Source organism: Hypanus sabinus, chromosome 18, assembly GCF_030144855.1.
Source record: "Hypanus sabinus isolate sHypSab1 chromosome 18, sHypSab1.hap1, whole genome shotgun sequence".
Classification (NCBI taxonomy): domain Eukaryota; kingdom Metazoa; phylum Chordata; class Chondrichthyes; order Myliobatiformes; family Dasyatidae; genus Hypanus; species Hypanus sabinus.
Window position 1 is genome coordinate 54,766,666 of NC_082723.1, and position 19,035 is coordinate 54,785,700.

At 42.9% G+C, this 19,035-nt stretch overlaps 1 protein-coding gene across 1 annotated transcript in view; it reads left to right on the top strand.

Annotated features, from left to right (window-relative positions):
• bspry (B-box and SPRY domain containing) overlaps window positions 1-17,305 on the top strand; it is a 45,679-nt gene extending 28,374 nt beyond the window's left edge. Inside the window, exons 3-6 of the mRNA XM_059994356.1 lie at window positions 2,114-2,344; window positions 2,435-2,460; window positions 8,729-8,853; window positions 10,409-17,305. Of these exons, the coding sequence (XP_059850339.1) occupies window positions 2,114-2,344; window positions 2,435-2,460; window positions 8,729-8,853; window positions 10,409-10,932 (906 nt within the window). The 3' untranslated portion in view covers window positions 10,933-17,305. The remainder of the gene's footprint in view (window positions 1-2,113; window positions 2,345-2,434; window positions 2,461-8,728; window positions 8,854-10,408) is intronic.
• Window positions 17,306-19,035: the final 1,730 nt, after the last annotated feature.

Sequence of the window (19,035 nt, forward strand, 5' to 3'; positions counted from 1 at the left end):
GATCAAAAAAACCCGCCTCTTGCTGTGGGCAAAATTCTCCTTCATACAGAGAATGTACTGTGCAGGAACCAAAAAGCAATTATTCTGTACCTTTTAACGGGATTTATTTTGTAGCTGATGTCTGCTGGGGAAGTAGATAGGAGAAAGAACAGGAGTGGGACAAAGTGGATATTTCTTTCTAAGGACCTGTTCTTGTTGGCTTCCGGTGCTGTGGGAGCAATTTTAATCTAGCTTTCTGGTAGAAAATCTGAGCTAGGGTGCAATGCCAGTCACTGATTTGTCTATGTGGAGTTTGCACGTGCTCCCAGTGACCTCAGTAGGCAGGGGGTAAACCTACACACCCAAAATGTTGTGGGAACTCAGTAGGTCAGGCAGCAATCTACAGAGAGAAATAAACCGCAGGTGTTTCAGGCCAAGACCCTTCATCAGAATGTTTATTCCCCTCCATTGAAGCTGCCTGACCTGCTGACTTCCTCAGCATCATTCTGAGTGGCTCAAGATTGACAGTGTTTGTAGAATCTGTTGTTCCTCAAAGGGTAAGGCCAAGGTCATGAGCTTAAAATTGCCAAGATTTCCATGATCTTTCATCAAAGAAGCTTGAAACCTCCTTCCCCTTCGGTAAAATCACCTACCATAGTTAACCCAACTCAACATTTTCTTGCCCAATCTCTATTTCCATTGTTCCCCCCCCACTGCCCCCGGTGCAAAAAAAATCTGTTGGCCTTTGTCTTGAAGATAGTCTTTGGGCCAACACCCTCAAACCTTTGGACTTCGGAATTCCAGAGATTCACGCCCTCTTGTGTGAATAAAGTTCTCCTTGTCACAATTATAAAAATCCAGCTGAGACCACAATGCCTGCTTCTCTGCTCTTTAGTACTTTGGGAGAACACCAGTCAGTGTTTTTACCTGCTGGAATATCCAAGCACTATCTTCAGAGCACAGATAGAGGGGATGTGATACCTCTCATTGTCAATAACTACAGCTTCCTTTGATTTCAGTGGCTGCTTTTCATTGTTAATGCTGATTGTAGTGATGGGAGCTGGCGCCTACAATGGCAGTTGTTCCTAAAATACACATATTTAAAAATTCTCATCATTGTGCTCTAATCACTTTCTGACACCCCCCCCCCTTTCTCATCTCTATATCTCTCTCACAATTCTCCTTCAAACCATTGCCTTTGTCCGGACTTCGAGTCACCGACTCCGATGACGTCTCCAAAGCTGATTGTTTCAGTTTTGCGTAGAAGTGCGCCAGTGGGACATGTGAAGTTTTTGCATTTGAAACCCTTTTTTTACTGATCCACTCTGGAATTGCAGCTCGTTACCCCCTAACAGCCACTGAACTCCGTGGTGAGAAATGCACCTTTCTCAGGCTTCGTACGCCTAGGGAGTATATCACTATGGTCCCACCAAATCTCTGAGGTTGGGATGTCTCGCCCACCCAAACCCCAGTTTGTGTGAATGCTGTGTGACTTACTGCCCCCGGGCAATTGTCCGTCAGCATACGAGTATCAAGTAGTATATTTAAGAATGTTAACTTAAGCGGTTATTAAAGGAAAGAAAAGAAAACAAAAAGAGTGCATTATACTTAAACAGTCACGTGCACGGTGGAGCTCATATCTTCCCGAAGCCATTGTATCGATGTACACACCTATTCACAGTTTCCTGGTAAAAGCTCCCCTCTTGGGCTCCATTGACCAGCACGTTCCTGCCGGATCGAATTCTACGGCCAGTTCTCGAGCTCCTTCTCTTTCCATCTCCCGCTGAAATAAGACCTTGACCCACCTCAGTGTTCGTCACAAAAACTGCTCCCCCAGCTTTCTCTGGAACCTTCTCCCAGCTCTACTCTCCTGATTGGATGACACACATTCCTAAGTATCCCTTATCTTAACGGTAACCCAAACCCTGCCAGCAGAACACACTGCTTCTGCAGAAAGCCCTTCACATAAAATACCCTGCAACGCTAGCAGTAAAACCTTTACCAGGGCATTACACGTTGCTTTTTTAAAAAATCGCTCTTGATGATTTCCAGTGATTAAGTTTGTCATTGCTTTGATTAATGAGAACAGCTACAGCTTATCCTCACTGATGCCTTCACTCTCCTCTGGTGACAGGAAAGTGCCAGTGGTTCCAGGGAGGTGATCATCCAACGCTTGAACTTTATTCGTGATGTTTGTGAGAATGAGGAGCAGCGAGTGTTGGATGTGATCCACGACGAGGAGGAACGAGTGCAGCAGAGCATCTTAACCCAAAAGACCTATTGGATGGAGGCCCACCAAAAGCTAGTGGACATTAAAGATTATTTGGTGGACACACTGACTAGAATGGATGATGGGGTGCTTATGGTCAGTGGAAGTTTTCCAATAGTATTCTGTCAGATTTATGACTTGCTTCTATTTCAAATGAACTGAACTCACTTTTTTTTTACCCTGCAGAAACACCAGAAGGAAATATTTGAAAGGTATGTCCAGCTGATAACAATGAACTCAACTCGCCCTGCAAGTAATTCTTAAAAAAATTTGTGAATGTCTTTGAGATAAAGAAGCTGACATTGTACTTTGTCTGAACTAGTGGTAGCTCTCAAATAGTTCTCTTCCACGTCAGAATTTTTGAACAGAGCTTTGCCTTCTCTCATTAATAACAACAGACCTTGTCTGAACTGTCGACGTAGTACTGTACCTGCTCTAACTCTCGAATTGTGATATGCTTTGCCTGAACTCTGGAGTGCGCTGTGGCTCAGGGTAAAGTGGAGAATTGCCCAGGTCAGTCCCATCCATCAAATGGGACAACTAAATAGTGAAGAACTGGAAGAACCTGGGCAGACAAGCAGCGTCTGTGGAAAGCGAAGCAAGTCAATGTTTTGGGTCAAAAGGCCACAAGGCATCGGAGCATAATTAGGCTATTCAGCCTATCTAGTCTGTTCTGTCATTCCATCATGGCTGATTTATTATCCCTCTCAACCCCATTCTTTTGCCTTCTCCCCATAACCTTTGATATCCTGACTAATCAAGAACTTATCAACCTCGGCCTTAAATATCCCCAATGATTTGGCCACCACAGCCACCTGGGTTGTAGTTCTTCCTCAGAACTGAGCTCCATCTCAAGTTCATTGTGGCTAATTATTGGCTAGATGGCCATCGCTCGATTGCCACTGAATTAATGGAGGCTGTTGACAGTGTTGTCAAAGAATATCGAAGCCAGGTTACTTCCACCTCAGGTTACCTGTCTTCATCACAGCCTTGGTTCAAAGGTCCCCAAGATGAGGTGAGAGGGATGACCTTTGCCATCAAGACGGTTTTTAACCAAGTGCGGTTCAAAATAGTTCTGGCACAATGGGCAAGACTTCTGCCTCTACAGTGACAAAGGTTCAGGTGCTGTCTGTGTGGAATTTGTACCTGCTCTCTGTGACCTCATGGGTTTTCTCCTGTGCCCTGGTTTCCTTCTACATCGCAGTGATGTCAGGATCATTAGGTTAACTGGTCACCATGAATTGACCCAAATGCAGAGGTGAGTCGTGGTGTCTAGTTGATGTGAATGTGAAGAGAATGAAATGGTTGTGATCTCTCTCTTTCTCTTACTGCCTGTTACGCTGCTGGCATTTATGAAGGTTGTCCATCTCTGGTGGTGTTCAGGGCTTCCTTCATCGTGACAGCAGTGTCCTCTCAGTCTTTACTACTGTCAGCCATGCAAGTCCCAGACGGAGACTCAGGAATATAGTTGCACTCAGATGTAGAAGGGTTCTTCATTGCTGTTTCCTTAACAGCTTTGTTTGACCGGTCAGGGCTGTCAGTAGTTGCTTGACCAGGACTTGTGATAGGCACCAGCTGCTCATCACCTGCTCCCATGGCTCCACGTGACCCTGATCGGGAGCTAAGCAGGAGTTACACCTTTCCCAAGGGTGACCTGCAGGCTACTGGAGTGAAGGAGCACCTCACATCTCCTTTGGTGGAGAAGTATTTCCACCCCACCACCCATATTAGGCTATTAAGTGGCAGATAATATTTCTATCACAAACATGTTAGGTACTAGCAGTCTCCAACAGGCATGAGTATAATCTCTTAGCCTTTCAATATTCAATGGCTTTGCCATCGCTGCTGCAACCATAGATACCTTGAGAAGTCACCATTGAGCAGAAACAAGCCACAAAAACATTGTGGTTCTGGAAGGTTTAGATGGTAGGTATCCCACAGTGAGAAATTGACCCTCGTCCATCCCAAAGCCTTTCTACCATCTACAAAAGCATCTATCAGGATCATGATAGAATACCCTCCCAGATAAGTACAGCACCAGCAGTCAAGAAACTTGACACCATCCATTGCAATGCAATGTGACTGACTCTCAAACGCACCAACTTATAAATTCTAACCTTGCCCTAAATCATTAAGGAAAGGTCATATTGAGCTGTGTTGCAAACCGGAATGTGGATTTGTGAGTCCGAAGCCTGACTGAGTATTTCCTCAGGGTGCCAGTTCATATCCTGTGAATCAATCCTTTTGAATTTTTAATGTCAAAAATAGGATTTATTTATTTATGATTGAAAAAAATATATATATTTGAAGGTAGAAACAGTGGAAAAACCTTGATGTTCCTGGTTGATATGTTCAATAATGTAAACTTTAATGAAAGAGGGAGAAAATCAGAGTGTCATCAGAGAATCAGGTGGCTTCTCGAGGTGCTGCACCCTTTGATTGTTCGAGGGCTTCCCCACCCAACTCTGCCCCTCCGTGGGTGCTCGTGGAAGGCGCCTAGATTAAGAACCATCCCCACAGAGCCTTAGTACTGGTTGCACTGATTTTCAGTGCATTCCCAGTATGTATTCCAGCAGCCTGGACTGAGCCAGTCTGCAGCATTCCCTTGCAGGTATGAGAAGACCAAAGGGTGACCTTCAGTGAGTTGTTGACCTTCTAGCTGCATTTGATGTCCTTCTCCCTCCTGTGTTTTAATTTTCCCAGCATTGCCTAGCCTTCCCTGTCAATTACTGTGGTATTCGTCCCCTCCCTCTTATGCTTCAAGTAAAGGCTGACATGAGAGAGAAAAAGCTTGCCTCATCATCACATCCATCATGAGAACTAGTGAATGTTAGTGTTGGCTTTCTGTCTACAGGGCACCATTGTCCTATCCTCAGCTCCCTCCTAAACAGACTTCACACACAGTGCTACAGGAACTCGGCAGGCCAGGCAGCATCTATGGAAAAGAGTAAACAGCTGACATTTCAGCTGAGACCCTTCATCAAGACCCAACCTCCAACCTCCAACCACTGTCCTAAAACTGGCTTAAATGGTTTTGTAGCACTCAACCCTTTGCTGTGATTAAATTTTTACAAACACTCAATCAAAATCATTTCAATCCTAAAATGATACGTTAATTTTATTGGAGCAGATTACTTGCTATAGTTATCATTGTACTTGTAACCTTTGTTGAAATATAGGACATTGACCTCTTATGTCACACCATCTCCACCAAATTTAGTCTTTTTTAAATGCATGGCTGTTCTTATCATAACCACCACCAATGGTGTGAGACCATTATGTCTTTTAACCATGGAATTGCTCTTCCATAACAGATTTGTGGCTGGAGGTTTCAGATTGTTAATTTTCACGCCACTGCTTCCTTCACCAATATTTTTATTATTGAGAAACATGGGCAAAGAAATGCAGATAGTACAAAATTAATTTCAGTTGTCTGGTTATTGGAGGAAGTGTCCAAAGGGAACATCTTGAATTATTGAAGACTCCAAAATGATCCCAAAATGTTAGAAACTGTTCTCCACAGTACAATCTGTGTGTAATCCTCTCACCGGGCTCATATACAAACTTGGCTCGATAGCTAACTCTGCTAACAGCCCTGTGACTCAGCAGTAGAGAAGGCCACCTTTCATAAACAATATACATCTAGGGTCGATATGATTTGGGATTTATCCAAACAGGAACGTCGTGGTTTCAATTAAAGAAACCTCAATTTGAGTGAATGCTGTGTAAATACTGCCTGTACACATTTGTCGGTCAGCAAGATATGACAGATCATACTCCACATACAATTATAAAGAAAGTATATTTAACAATTTTGGCTTATTAAAGAGTCAGTAGGAGAGGGCACATTACAGTTAAACCAGTCCAATGTACACATAACTGCTGGAGCTCATACTGGAGTAGTTGGGGCTTGTGTCAGCATGAAAGCACCCGCCACATTCGAAACTTCCCTCGAAGACCATCTCAAGCAAGCTGGGTCTCTCTCTCTCAGGAGAAAACGAGAAAATCTGCAGAAGCTGAAGGGTTTCGGCCTGAAACGTCGACTGTCCTCTTTTCCTAGATGCTGCCTGGCCTGCTGAGTTCCTCCAGTATTTTGTGTGAGTTGCTGTCTCTCAGGAGTATTGGCCCTTCCTCCTTGGAGCCATTCATTTGTACAAAGCACTTCCTGCCACTGGGACTCTCTTTCCAACAGCAGTCTGCAGCATCTTCCCTTTCGTCCCACTCTGCAGTTCCCGCCAAAAGGACCCCAAACCAGCCTACTGCTCTTTAGAAAACTCCTCCCCACAGCTCTCTAGAATTTTTCCTCACATCCCACAATCCTGATTGGCCAAGTGAGACAACATGGCTCCTTATCTTAGCCAAAGCCAAAACACACTTTCCAGCGTGGCACACTGCTTTTACAAAAAACTGCTAATACTGTATGAACTACCTCATATCATAGCAGTAGAAATCTTAACCAGGGCATTCCATGTGGTATCTGTAAAAGTAATTATCTCAACCAGGAAGGTTGTAGGGATGTGCCAGCTAAATACAGGTTAGTCAGTTTATCTTTGTGTTTTTTTTGTGGGAAGTTCAGGAACAATAATTAGGGATATTATTAGAAGTTTGAGTTGATAACGGAGAGCCAGTGTGGGTTTGATAAAGTAAATAGTATCTGGTTAACTCAAAATTTGGATTAGGTGAAAGAGAAGTGAAGTTTGCCATGGATGGTCCCAAGCCCGGCTGCTAAAGGAGGAGTTTTGTACATGGGGCTAGCAACCCCATCACATAAAACCCAGAGGAAGGACACACCAAGACGATGGGCTACACCTGGGGACAACTCCAAAGGACTGGCCTGGGGCAGGGGACTCAGGCAAGCTATTGTTGGTGGCCTACACTCCAGTAGGGTTGATGGGCTTGAGGCAAAGAGAAGTGAATGAGGGAATTGCACTGGGTGTCTTCGACATGGATTTATGGAAGGCGTTGGATAAACCACACACTAAAAGGCTGGTTAGCCGATCCGAGGGCCATGGAATTAAAGGGTCACTAATCATGATAGGAAATTAGTTTGTAGGCAGAAAGAAGAGTAGAGGGAATGGTTGTTTATTAGACTGGAAGATGTTACAATGGAGTTCTGACTGGTACCATTTAGTTTTGTTGATGTACATTAATCATTTAGCCATTGGTGTCCATGGGAACATTTCCAAATCCTTCGATGGCCAAAGGTTCAATTTGTGGAAAACAGTAAGGAGGGTTGGAATAAACTGTGAGAAGACCTTAAACAGCTGATCGAATGGCAGTGGCAGCAATCTAATGGAGAGATGTGCAGCTTCAGGAGAATGACTGTGCAACAAAATTGATTAAATAGCACAATTGTAAAGGTTGTCCATAAATACGAGGAACTTTTCATCTTCCACCCGACACCAAAGCTGCTGTTTCAAACCCGATGAAACTCTGAATCAAATCTGCTGGGCTGTTGCCTCAGCAGTTACTTGATGCATGATGATGTTCTTCTGGTTGTGACTGATGAAACCTCTGATCACGCTGTGGACTATTTGATAACGATAGTTGGCTATTTGACAGTGGTGTTATACAGTTATACCTTCACCTCTTCATTTCCAGCTAACTAACCTGAAACTAGAAATATTGTTGGTTCAAAAGAAGATGTTTGAGGAATCTGATGCTCAGGTCTACCCCACCAAGCCTTCTCTGGATGGAATATACTTCAAGGAGCTAATCTTCCAAACTCCTGTGAACATAGGTCCAACTCACAAAATCCCTCCTATGTGGTCAACACTGTATTCCCAGGATGAAATTCCTACATGGGTCTCCAAGGTTAATGTGCCCCTTGGGTATGGAGAATAAAGCAGTCTTGCACACTGGGAATGATTGTTGCCCAATTCTTGATTTAAAGGACCAATGTATCACTTTTCTTGCTAATTGCCTGTCTATTATTTGTGTTCCCCATACTAGCTATTGTATGTCACTTGTGTACCAGTGTTTACTGGTTGCACACTAATCTCTATGTAGCAAAAGCCTTTTGTTCCCGACAACATTCCAGTAAATCTTCTCTATCTTTTTTTTGGGTTTTGACATTTTTCCTGATTCTTTGTGCTCATAATTGGATAGTGTAGTTCTAGCCGCGCCAGAGCATGAGTTAAAATCCTGCACTGAAGAAGTTTATTTGTGGCATTGGTAGAGTTGTTTTTTTGTAGAAGTTAACTTGTGATCCGATGAAAAGAAAAGCCGGGTAAGTCATTCCTGAAGCTCTGGCCAATCCTTCTCGTTCAATTGACATTGGTAAAATGGGTTATCTCGTCCTCAGCATATTTTCAGATCATGATCTCGAAGTGCTTGCATTGTCTCCTCTTTTAAAACACTACCTACATTGCAAAGTTACTTCCTTGGGTGTAGAGTGCTTTGGGATGTCCATAAGGTCATGTGTTAATGCAAGTTCTTTCTGTTGCCCTTGTTCTGAATAGGCTTCTTCTTTTGTTCCAGAGCGGAGGAAGCAGAGGGGATTCTGGAACCCAAGGACTCAAACAAACTGAACTTCAACCTTGCCTGTGCTCACAGCGACCTCCTTAGTAGCCTTTGGGCATCTGCGGTCATGATCTGTGTTGCAGGTCAGTAAGGGCTCATCCATAATAATTTATTGGTAACTTGAGGTAGGGGCCAGCTGTTTCTAACAGAGTGAGTCACTTTAACTGAGTAGTCACTCAACTATGTCAAAGGATAGGAAAGAAATGCTATTAATTTACCTTTGACACATCTTCCTTATGTTAATGAAGTTGGCCTACCCCCTATTTAAAATCATTATTACTGGTCCTCTATGCTTTTTCGTAACCACTTAAAAAAAATGGATCTCCAAATCTCCAAAATGATCCCTCCGTTTGACCAGCGACATCTTGTTGTGATTGGTCTTTCATTGTATTTAGGTCATACCAGATAAGGACATCAAATTTTCATCCCGAAGAACAGTAGTGGCCTTTTATAATAACTTGGTGATCTAATTACTGAGATTAGGCAAGCACTGAGAATGGAGAGGAACAGAGAGAACTTTGCTGTGTGTGACATAGCTCTTGAAGGTTAATAGAGCTGGTAGCTTGACAAGCATATTAAAAAGTGTTGGGAAACACAAAGAAAATCAGGAAGGTTAAGAGGTCACAAAGAATATTGGTATTCAGGATTAAGGTAAATCAAAAGGAGTCCTGTAACGGATATTAAGGGAAAACAATAACTAGGGACAAAGTAGGGCCAAATAAGCAATCTATGGACGAGCCAAAGTTTTGTTTGAGGTCTTAAATAAACACTTTTCATTGGTATTCACAAAGGAAACAGAGTTTGTGTTTGGAGAAGTCAGTGAAGGGATAGTTGAAAATATAGTGTAGGCCTCCTTAAACATACTCGATGTCTTCGCGGCTTTAAAGGTGAATAAATACGGGAGGCAAGGAAAGAGATTCCTGAGGCTCTGGCTGAGGTTTTTAACTGGTAGCGCCCCTTTTAAAGAAAGGCAACAGAGAAAAGCCTGGCAACCAGACACCCGTGGGCCTCATACCACTGGCCTGGCAACCGGAGGCCTGTGGGCCTCATACCACTGGCCTGGCAACCGGAGGCCTGTGGGCCTCATACTACTGGCCTAGCAACAACAGACTTGTGGGCCTCATACCACTGGCCTAGCAACTGTAGACATGTGGGCCTTGTACCACTGGCCTGGCAACCAGAGACCTGTGGGCCTCACATCACTGGCCTGGCCTAAAACTGGGGGACGTAGATGTGAGGTAACAGGAAAGTGATTAGAGGAAATGTGACAGGGAACCTCTTCAGCCAGAGATGGCTGATACCTTGAATGCACAGCCTGAATGTGATTGAAGTTGTGTAAATGAACACTTAAATTGCTTATGCATAGAGAGCTATGGACCAAATACTGAGCAAAGCAATAATGTGGAAGTGTGTCAACTGGTCAGCACGGACAAATTGGGCTAAGTAGCATGCTTTCATGTTCTATGACCCTGTGATTTGATATATGATTGTAACATCATATGTATGATTCATTGTTTCTTTCTCATGTAGCTCACTTGTTACATCCTTAAAAATCCCAGTAGTTTTGTCAAGCACGACTTCCCTCTCATGAACTCCTGTTGAAATTTGGTTGAACTAAAACAGAATCCCCTGTTTCAGGCACCAAGAACCTTCACATTGATGAGAAGACATTGCACTCATCCTTGGCACTGTCGGAAAATAAAAAGAGGCTGACGTTTGCAAACAAGAAGGTCTACTTCTACCCAGACTGCCCTGAGCGCTTTGACCATTGGCCCAACGCCCTGGGACTGGAGCCTATCCAAAGTGGACTTCACACCTGGAGAGTGGAAGTGGAGAAAAGTGGAGCCTATAAAGTGGGGTTGGCTTACGGCTCTCTTCCACGCAAAGGCGCCGGCCATGAATGCCGGCTCGGATATAACCCATCCTCCTGGGTCTTTTCCCGGTATGATGAAGAATACACGGTGGCCCACAATGGGCAGATGAAGACCCTGGACCTACTGAGGCGTCCAGCAGTGATTGGTGTGCTGGTAGACTATGAAGGAGGTGAAATCCTTTTCTATGACCCTGACACCTATGCCATCTTGCATTGTTACAGAACAAAGTTCACTCAACCTATATATGCAGCTTTGGCAGTAGCAAATGAAAGTATTGCAATAATCTAGTAGTAGGTGGGTGGATTGTTTCATCAAATGGTATCCCTAATTCTCATCTAATATTTTGGCTTTGGAATTCCTTATTCCTGAAGGAATTCTGATATAATAGTCTAGAAGTCAGCAACCTTGCCGAAACTAGTTTCAACTGACCCTCAAACACAGAGATGCTTCATCTATGGATCAGAGTTTGGATAAGATGTCGACAGTGTCAACATTTTAATTAACTAGTGAAAGGTTGGGTTGTACTTTCTGATTAAAATTGCCCTCTTAAAATCAAAATGATTTTCTTGCTGGTGTAATTCCTAATAAAAGTCATTCTTGGGACATGACGAGTCTGGTCAGGATAGGATTTTCTCCTCATCCGTGGTGGCAAGCTTCTTTATTGATAAAATGGTATTGGATCAAAGCAAGTGATGGTGTAGATAGGAGCTTACCCCCCTCCCCCGACCCCACTACCAGACCAGGTTAGACAGGGACAACAGATTTCTTTCCCTAAAGCAATTAGTGAACCAACAAATAAGAATCAGATTTAATATCACCAGCATATTCTGCAAAATTTGGTTTTTCCGTGGCAATAGTATAGTGCAATACCTAATAATAGAGAAAAAAACTGAATTACACTATATATATATGTTAGTTAAATTAAATACATAGTGCAAAAATGAAGTAGTGTTCATGGGTCCAATGTCCGTTCAGAATCGGATGGCAGAAGGGAAGAAGCTGCTCCTAAATCACTGAGTGTGCATCTTCAGGCTCCTGTACCTCCTCCCTGATGGTAGCAATGAGAACAGGACATGCCCTGGGTGATGAGTGTCCTTGATGGATGGAGGCACTGCTCCTTGAAGATGTCCTGGATACTATGGAGTTGTTATCTTGTGTCAATATTTCCAAAGCTATATTGATGTTGGCAGCTTTTTTATTTTCCAGGTTTAGAAGTGATCAACTTCCTGTGAAATGAACTTGTTCATGAGATTATTAACCCAGTTATCAATCTGCTTCAGTGAAAGCATCTAAGATCCTTGAGAGTAAATGTTGACAGGACATTTAACTGTTAGGGACTTCCGGGAAGGAGGAGTCTTTGGATAACGAGAATAGACATCAGTGGAAGTTCATCCTCCTCAAATGAGCTTGGTGTGATGGTCACAATCCTACCTGAGTCACGTGGTACCTGCTGGTGACTGTTAATCCAAACCTGGTAGCTGGCAACAGTCGTGAAGTTTTCAGGAAGGGCAGACATGTTTTATATTCAGACAAGGTCACAGTTAGTGTAGGACTCAGAACTTCCAGACTCGTTTGAGTTCACTGCAATGTTTAGGTCTTATTTCCATGTGACCAAGTGATCGTGAGTGGGAGAGGCTAGAGAGATGAACAGCGTCTCTCTATTCCAGTTCTTTCATGCATGTCCAAAGTCACAGCTCAATGATCCACGATAGAGAGTTAGGATGTGAAACTAATGTTATGTTGCTTCCCTCACTATGCCTCTATCTCTGTCTCTCTGTCCCTCTTTCTTTCCCTTCAGTTCTTGCACGTCACACTTCTCCCCCATCCTCATGACCCACCCATCACCTTTCTCTGGTTCCCAACCTCCTTCCCTTTATTCCACTATTCACTGTCCTCTCCTATTTGATTCCTTTTTCTTCAGCCCTTTACCTTTGCTGCCTATCACCTCCCAGCTTCTTTCGTCACCCACCTTCTCATCCGGTCTCATCCACCAGCTGCCAGCTTGTACTCCTTCCCCTCCCCCCTTCCTTTCCACTCTTGATCTAAAGCAGCAACGAGCTCCCTCCATTGATGCCCTGTGACCTGCTGAGTTCCTCCAGCATTTTGTGTGTGTTGCTCAAGATTTCCAGCATCTGCAGAATCTCTCGTGTCTATGTCATACTGTCAGATCATTTAGAGGGATTTAGAGAGGGATGGGTCAACCCTCTAGGGATTGAACTGGAATCTGCAGGAACTTAAATAATGCTCTGCACAGCACAAGGAAAAATTTAATAGGTGTAGCTAAATATATATGTATTTACCTCTTGGTTGTGAGTAGGTCGGTGGGAAGGGCAAGGAGATGTGGTGGGACACTGTTCTTGTAGATGGGACAAATTTAGCAAGAGATGACATCACCAGTGGCAGGATTAGGTGAATAGTCTGAAGTTTATCTGAAGTTCTAGTGGATTATGTAACTGAAAGACATTGTCACCCTGTATAGGGAATATAGGGGAATAAAAGGGAGGGGGTTAACATGGACGTCAGATCACGGGAAGGTCAGTTTACTCCAGAAGTAAGAAATTCCAGGACGTTGTCTCCATGCTTCATGCTGTCATCTGAAATCTCTCGATGCTGACTCAAGGACTACAGGTGCGGAAATCTGGAGCAACAAACAAGGTGCCAGAGGAGCTCAGTGGGTCAGGCAGTGTCTGAAGAGGGAAATGGACACTCAATATTTTGGATTGAGACCCTTCAGCCTGGACTGAAAGATAGAGGGGAGAGAGAGCATAAAAAGATGGGGAGTAGGTGTTGGGCAAAAGCTGGCAGGTGATAGGTGGACCCAGGCGAGGAGTGGTGAAAGGCAGATAGAGGAAGGGAGAGTGGAAATAGCAGAAGAGGACAGGTGAAAGTGGTAAATGGCTGAACATAGTGGAACCGGATGGGGGAGGAGGGTGGAACATTGAACCTATTATGGGAGGTGGGAGTGCAGATGGGAATGGTTGAGGCAGAGGAATCAGTGGGTGGAAAAGGGAAAGGAAATAGGGTACTGGGGGTGCTAGGCTTGTGTAGGAGGAATGGGTAGATTTGGAGGAAAGAGTAAATGGACAGAGGGGGATCAGTTTACGTGAAATTGCTTTCTGAATTCTCCAGTGCTCTCGATCTCCTTTTGGTTTTGATTATACTATGGGCATATATTTTTCCAGTGAATGAGCTGATTTTCGACCCAAAACATCCTCAGCCTGTTACAGAATTGCTATTCAGAGGCTCTCAAGGCTGAATTTCTGAAAGAACATCTTGCCTGGACCTTGATATTTAATGATGAATGTATTACTTAGTAGTCTGTTATAATTAACTAATGTATTTCATACCAAGTTTGTAATTTTTAATGAGTATACTTCATTCAAAACCATTTTGTCCTTCCCATACTTTCCCCAGCCTTTTCAGTCCTAAGCAATCTCTGACACCACCCAGTACAATGCCAAGTTCTTCCTTATGAGAAACTGAGTCAAAATGTAAACAAACAAGGGAGAAGCACAGAGAAGAGTTATTCAGAGTTTATTGCTTTGGAATGAGCTCTCATCCCTTTCAGAAATCAAGAAGCACGTGGTTTCTGGTTTGCAATTGGTAAGTGCTGCCTGAAAGAAACAGCTGATTTGCAGACAAGACAGGAAAAATAATATTCATTTTCTATTCAGAAGTAGTTGAGACAGAGGCTGGAGACCAATGTGGTGGGACAGTGTCACAGTGCAAAAGGGTAGAATCTGCCATTTTCACAGGATTGTAACTTAAGGAAGGCACTGTCCATTGAACAACACAAGACAATTCACCATGGAATAGCGGAAAGCAAAGGCTTTCGATCAATTCCAGCTTCCTGATGTCAGGATGTTCAGAGAATTGGCAAGATTTGAGTACATTGTACATTCTTCATTTGAGTACATTTTTCTGTTGAGAATATATTATCAATCAAATGATATTGAGACAATACATTCAGAGGGGAGTTATCTCACCAGTCCCCTTCTCCAGTCATCCCCTTGTGGATCTGCAGTGTCTTTCTCTCACACATTTCGATCAACTTCGTTTTGATATTTTTACCAGTTCCCTACACTAATGTGTAATTTACAGCTGCCGATTAACGTGCAGCATATCCATCGGATGTAGGAGGAAAGCAGGGCAGCAGGAGAAAATCCACCTCATCACTGGAGAACATTCAAAACTCCACATATTACCAGTTGGTCAGGATTGATCCTGGGGCTCTGAGGCAACAGCTATATTAGCTGTGTTGCTCTGAAATATTAAATCAGTCGTCACAAATTGGGCGATATCACCCCACCCCCCAGGGTTGGTGGGAGTTTCTAAAGGGGTGATAAAGATAAAAGGGTGGTGGGCAGGTGCTTGGTAGCAAGGGGAAACGAGGGATTACAGGCTTAATTTAAGAAATCAATTACTTTTATGAGTGTTTGATTTTGAGGGCCTCAAAGCACATTACCAACAGCATACTGCACGTGACACATAACACAAATAGCACATGTTTCAGAATGATTTTAGAAAAACATACAGTCCCAAAGGAAAAACAAACTAATATACCCCAAGTGCCTAAGTGGCATGACTGTAGATTGTGCTGGGCCAGCTAGTTCTTCCATTGAGCGAATACTGGAGGGCAGCACTGAATGAACAACATAAGGCAGCGCTGAGCAAACACTGGAGGGCAGCACTGAATGAACACCACAAGACAGTGCTGAGCAAACACTAGAGGGCAGCACTGAATGAACACCACAAGGCAGTGCTGAGCAAACACTAGAGGGCAGCACTGAATGAACACCACAAGGTAGCGCTGAGCAAACACTAGAGGGCAGCACTGAATGAACAACACAAAGCAGCACAGAGCAAACACTGGAGAGCAGCACCGAATGAACACCACAAGGCAGCGCTGAGCGAATGTTGCAGATTTTCTCTTAGGCTTTGCTCAAAATGGGTTATAGTTGTTGAAAAGCAATGTGACAGCTCTGTATTTGTCATATCATGGGGAATCTGGACTGACAAAATGTGTTATTTCTGGGCCTGCCTGCACATTATTGTTATTCACTACTGAAGTACAGAGTTAGCTAGTGTGATTCCCATACTCTAATCATGCAGTGCCGCAATCCCTGTGAATTAGCGTATGGTGTTCAATGGGGTAAAGTTTAGAATCTGCCCTTTCGAATGGTCTTCACCACATTTCTCTAGCTCACGACCTAACTGAGATATCGCTGCCTCACTTTATGTACCTTCAGACAGAGAGTCAGGTTTTATCTGAGCTATGATGACACTATAACTTTCCATTTTATTCATTACAGCAAATGAGAGGGTCATAAATAATAGGAAATTGAGCATGGTCATTAATCCACAATGAAAAGGGCAGAAGCAGACCAAACAAAAACAAAGTGTGAACAGTATAGTGTGGAGAATTTGAAATATGTATATATACCAGCACCAAGCAACCTACAGCATCCAATGTGCTGGTGTGAAAGAGATTTTTCAAATGAGGCAATGAAACCATCCGGGCTCCTTGAACATTTGAAGAGAATACACTCTGATTAAACTAATGAAACTTCGGCTTATTTTCAGTCACTTCGTGAAAATTTTCAGAAATGGAAATGGAAAACACTTCAAAACATGTTTGCCAGCACTTCACAACAAAACAGTGATGTGTCGTGTACTTCATACAACATTTCATACAACTACTCATTGCTAAGTCTAGAAAGCCCCATACAATTGGAGAAGAACTGATTCTGCCAGCAGTAAGGGAGGTTCTGAGTATGATTTTGTACAAGTCACTAGACCAAATAAATAAAGCAATTTAGTTCAGTGACAACTCTGTTCAAAGACAAATAGATGAAATGTCCCAGAATGTGAAAGACTCATTGTGCAACATACTTAGAAAAACAGAATTTGCTCAGCAGTTGTTTAAGACATGAGGTTTTTGCTTTCTTGAAAAAGGCAATACCTAACATATTTACCTTTCATTCTGTAATGTACAAACAACATCTTGTCGCAAAAAAACCTAAGTGATCAACTGCACATCATTAAATACTGTTATCACAGAGATAAATAAAATTAAGTCACGTGCTGTCAATTCTTAACTATTTCGAGAATTTTCTATTGAGAATGATGAACAGTCTGAATGCTTGCTGTTGCACACAGAAGTCAGATGGCTCTCAAAATGAAACTGCCTGAGATGCTTTTATGCACTTTTTGAAACTGTAATAAAATTCTTCAAAGATTCAAATGCTTCATTCAGTACTCAAGTCAAGGATATTAGACATGACATTACTTATTTGTCAGAACCATTTGCAAAGTTTAATGAAATTGATATTCAATTGCAAAGGAAGTGATGTGGATCTTATCAATCAGTCATTTCCAAATTTCTGTCCAAATTAGTGGCCATCGCAACCTTTTTCAATTTACGAACATCACACATAGTGAAGCATAGTTTTAGAGCAGTTGCCCAACATCTTTCAATGTATTGAAACAGACTGTAAATTACTGAACATAGCTTTCTGAGACACCTTGCAAATGACATTCAACCTGATGTTGATAAGCTGATACCACTGCACCAAACCCAACTATCTCACTGAAAGGTGAAAAAGCAATGAAGTTGTGAATAGTTGGGCTATTAATGTTCGCTCTAAAATTGTTGATGAAAATTATTTTTATTGCAATCAAATAAATAATTATGTTCGTAGCTTTAAATATATTTGATTACTTTTTACAATTACAGTGGATTCCATTTAGATGGACTGCTGGGTAATCAGGGCAGCTGATTTGGAACAACTCTTTAAAAAAAACCCACAAAAACGAATTAAGAAAATAGCCAGGATTCCCTTTGTTATTTGGGACACTATGGCGCTTAATTGGGACAAGAGACTGTTGCCCAATTTTCTAATTTGTATTAGTTACATACACTTGTGTGGTGATTAGACACTACACTGTGCTTAGAGCAAACAGTTTGTAAGTAGCATCATTTGCGTGCATTGCTGTTCAAAATGCAGTGTTTTTTCGTTGCTGATAGTTGGCGGGAAATAAGCAGCAAGACAATTCAGAGCTCTTTCGCTCACTGCGGTTTCAAGTATTCAGGCTTGGAGATGACAGCGATGGCTGGGGGTGAAAATGAAACAATTTCACTATTTCAAAATGTTAGGAGCTACAAAGAATTTGAAGGTGTTGACAATCATCTTGAAAGATACAATGAAGATGAAGATTTGGAGAATGCAATCTTTGAAAAGATTGTATGAAGGCAGTCCTTTATCTACACTACATGTTTGTGCTGATTTCGTTCATTTGCAGTCAATTAAAAGAACACGGCATTGTACACTGGATGAATACCTCTGTCAATAACTGTTAGGAACTACTACAAAGTCTTATACTATTGTAGGAGTTTTGACAGTGTTCTAATTTGTTCCGATTTTCAAAACATAATTTGTTACTCGAACCATAGTTTGTCTTTTTTTATACCTTCTCAATTATTTCTATGAAACTTCGGCTAATTAGGGTAGCTGCTTAACCGGGCCAAAATGTTCTGACCCCAATGTGTCCCATTTAACTTGAATTCACTGCACTTGTCACTGCTTTGAATTTGCAGTTCCTATTTTCTTTCACTGCAGATTGTAAATCAAAATTCTTTATAATTTTTCTGTAATGGCTGGACAGGGAGAAGGATGCCCTGAGTATGTGGTCCAGGAGCCAAGGGGGTAGGAACTCAAAAAAATTGTGAGTTATCTTGCCAATCTCCTCCTCTCATTCCCCTGTGGATCTGCAGTTGCTCCTTCCCTCGCATCTCCATCAACCTCCCTTTGATACTTTTACCAGTTCCCCACACGAAGAGGAACCCCATCCCTGGTAGGGTGGTGGGAGGATGGGGTGAGGGCAGATGTGCATGAAATGGAGGCAATGTCAGTGAGAGCAGCATTGACTTTGCAGGAAGGGAAACCCCTTTTTATGAAAGATAGGGTTCCTCTTGTCCTCACCTACCACCCCATAAGCCTTTGCATCCAGCACATAATTCTATGTGACTTCCTCCATCTCCAACAGGATCCCACCACTAAGCACATCTTTCCTTCCCCCCCTGCTTTCCACTCCCTATGTGAACCTCTTGTCCATTCACCCCCCTCCCCCCACTAATCTCCCTCCTGGCACTTATCCTCGCAAGTGGAACAAGTGCTACACCTGCCTCTTCACCACCTCCCTCACTACCATTCAGGGTCCCAAACAGTCCTTCAGAGTGAGGCAACACTTCACCTGTGAGTCTGTTAGGGCTATCTACTGTATCCGGTGCTCCCGGTGTGGCCTCCTGTATATTGGTGAGACCCGACGTAGATTGGGAGACCGTTTTGCCAAGCACCAACACTCCGTCCGCCAGAAAAAGCAGGATCTCCC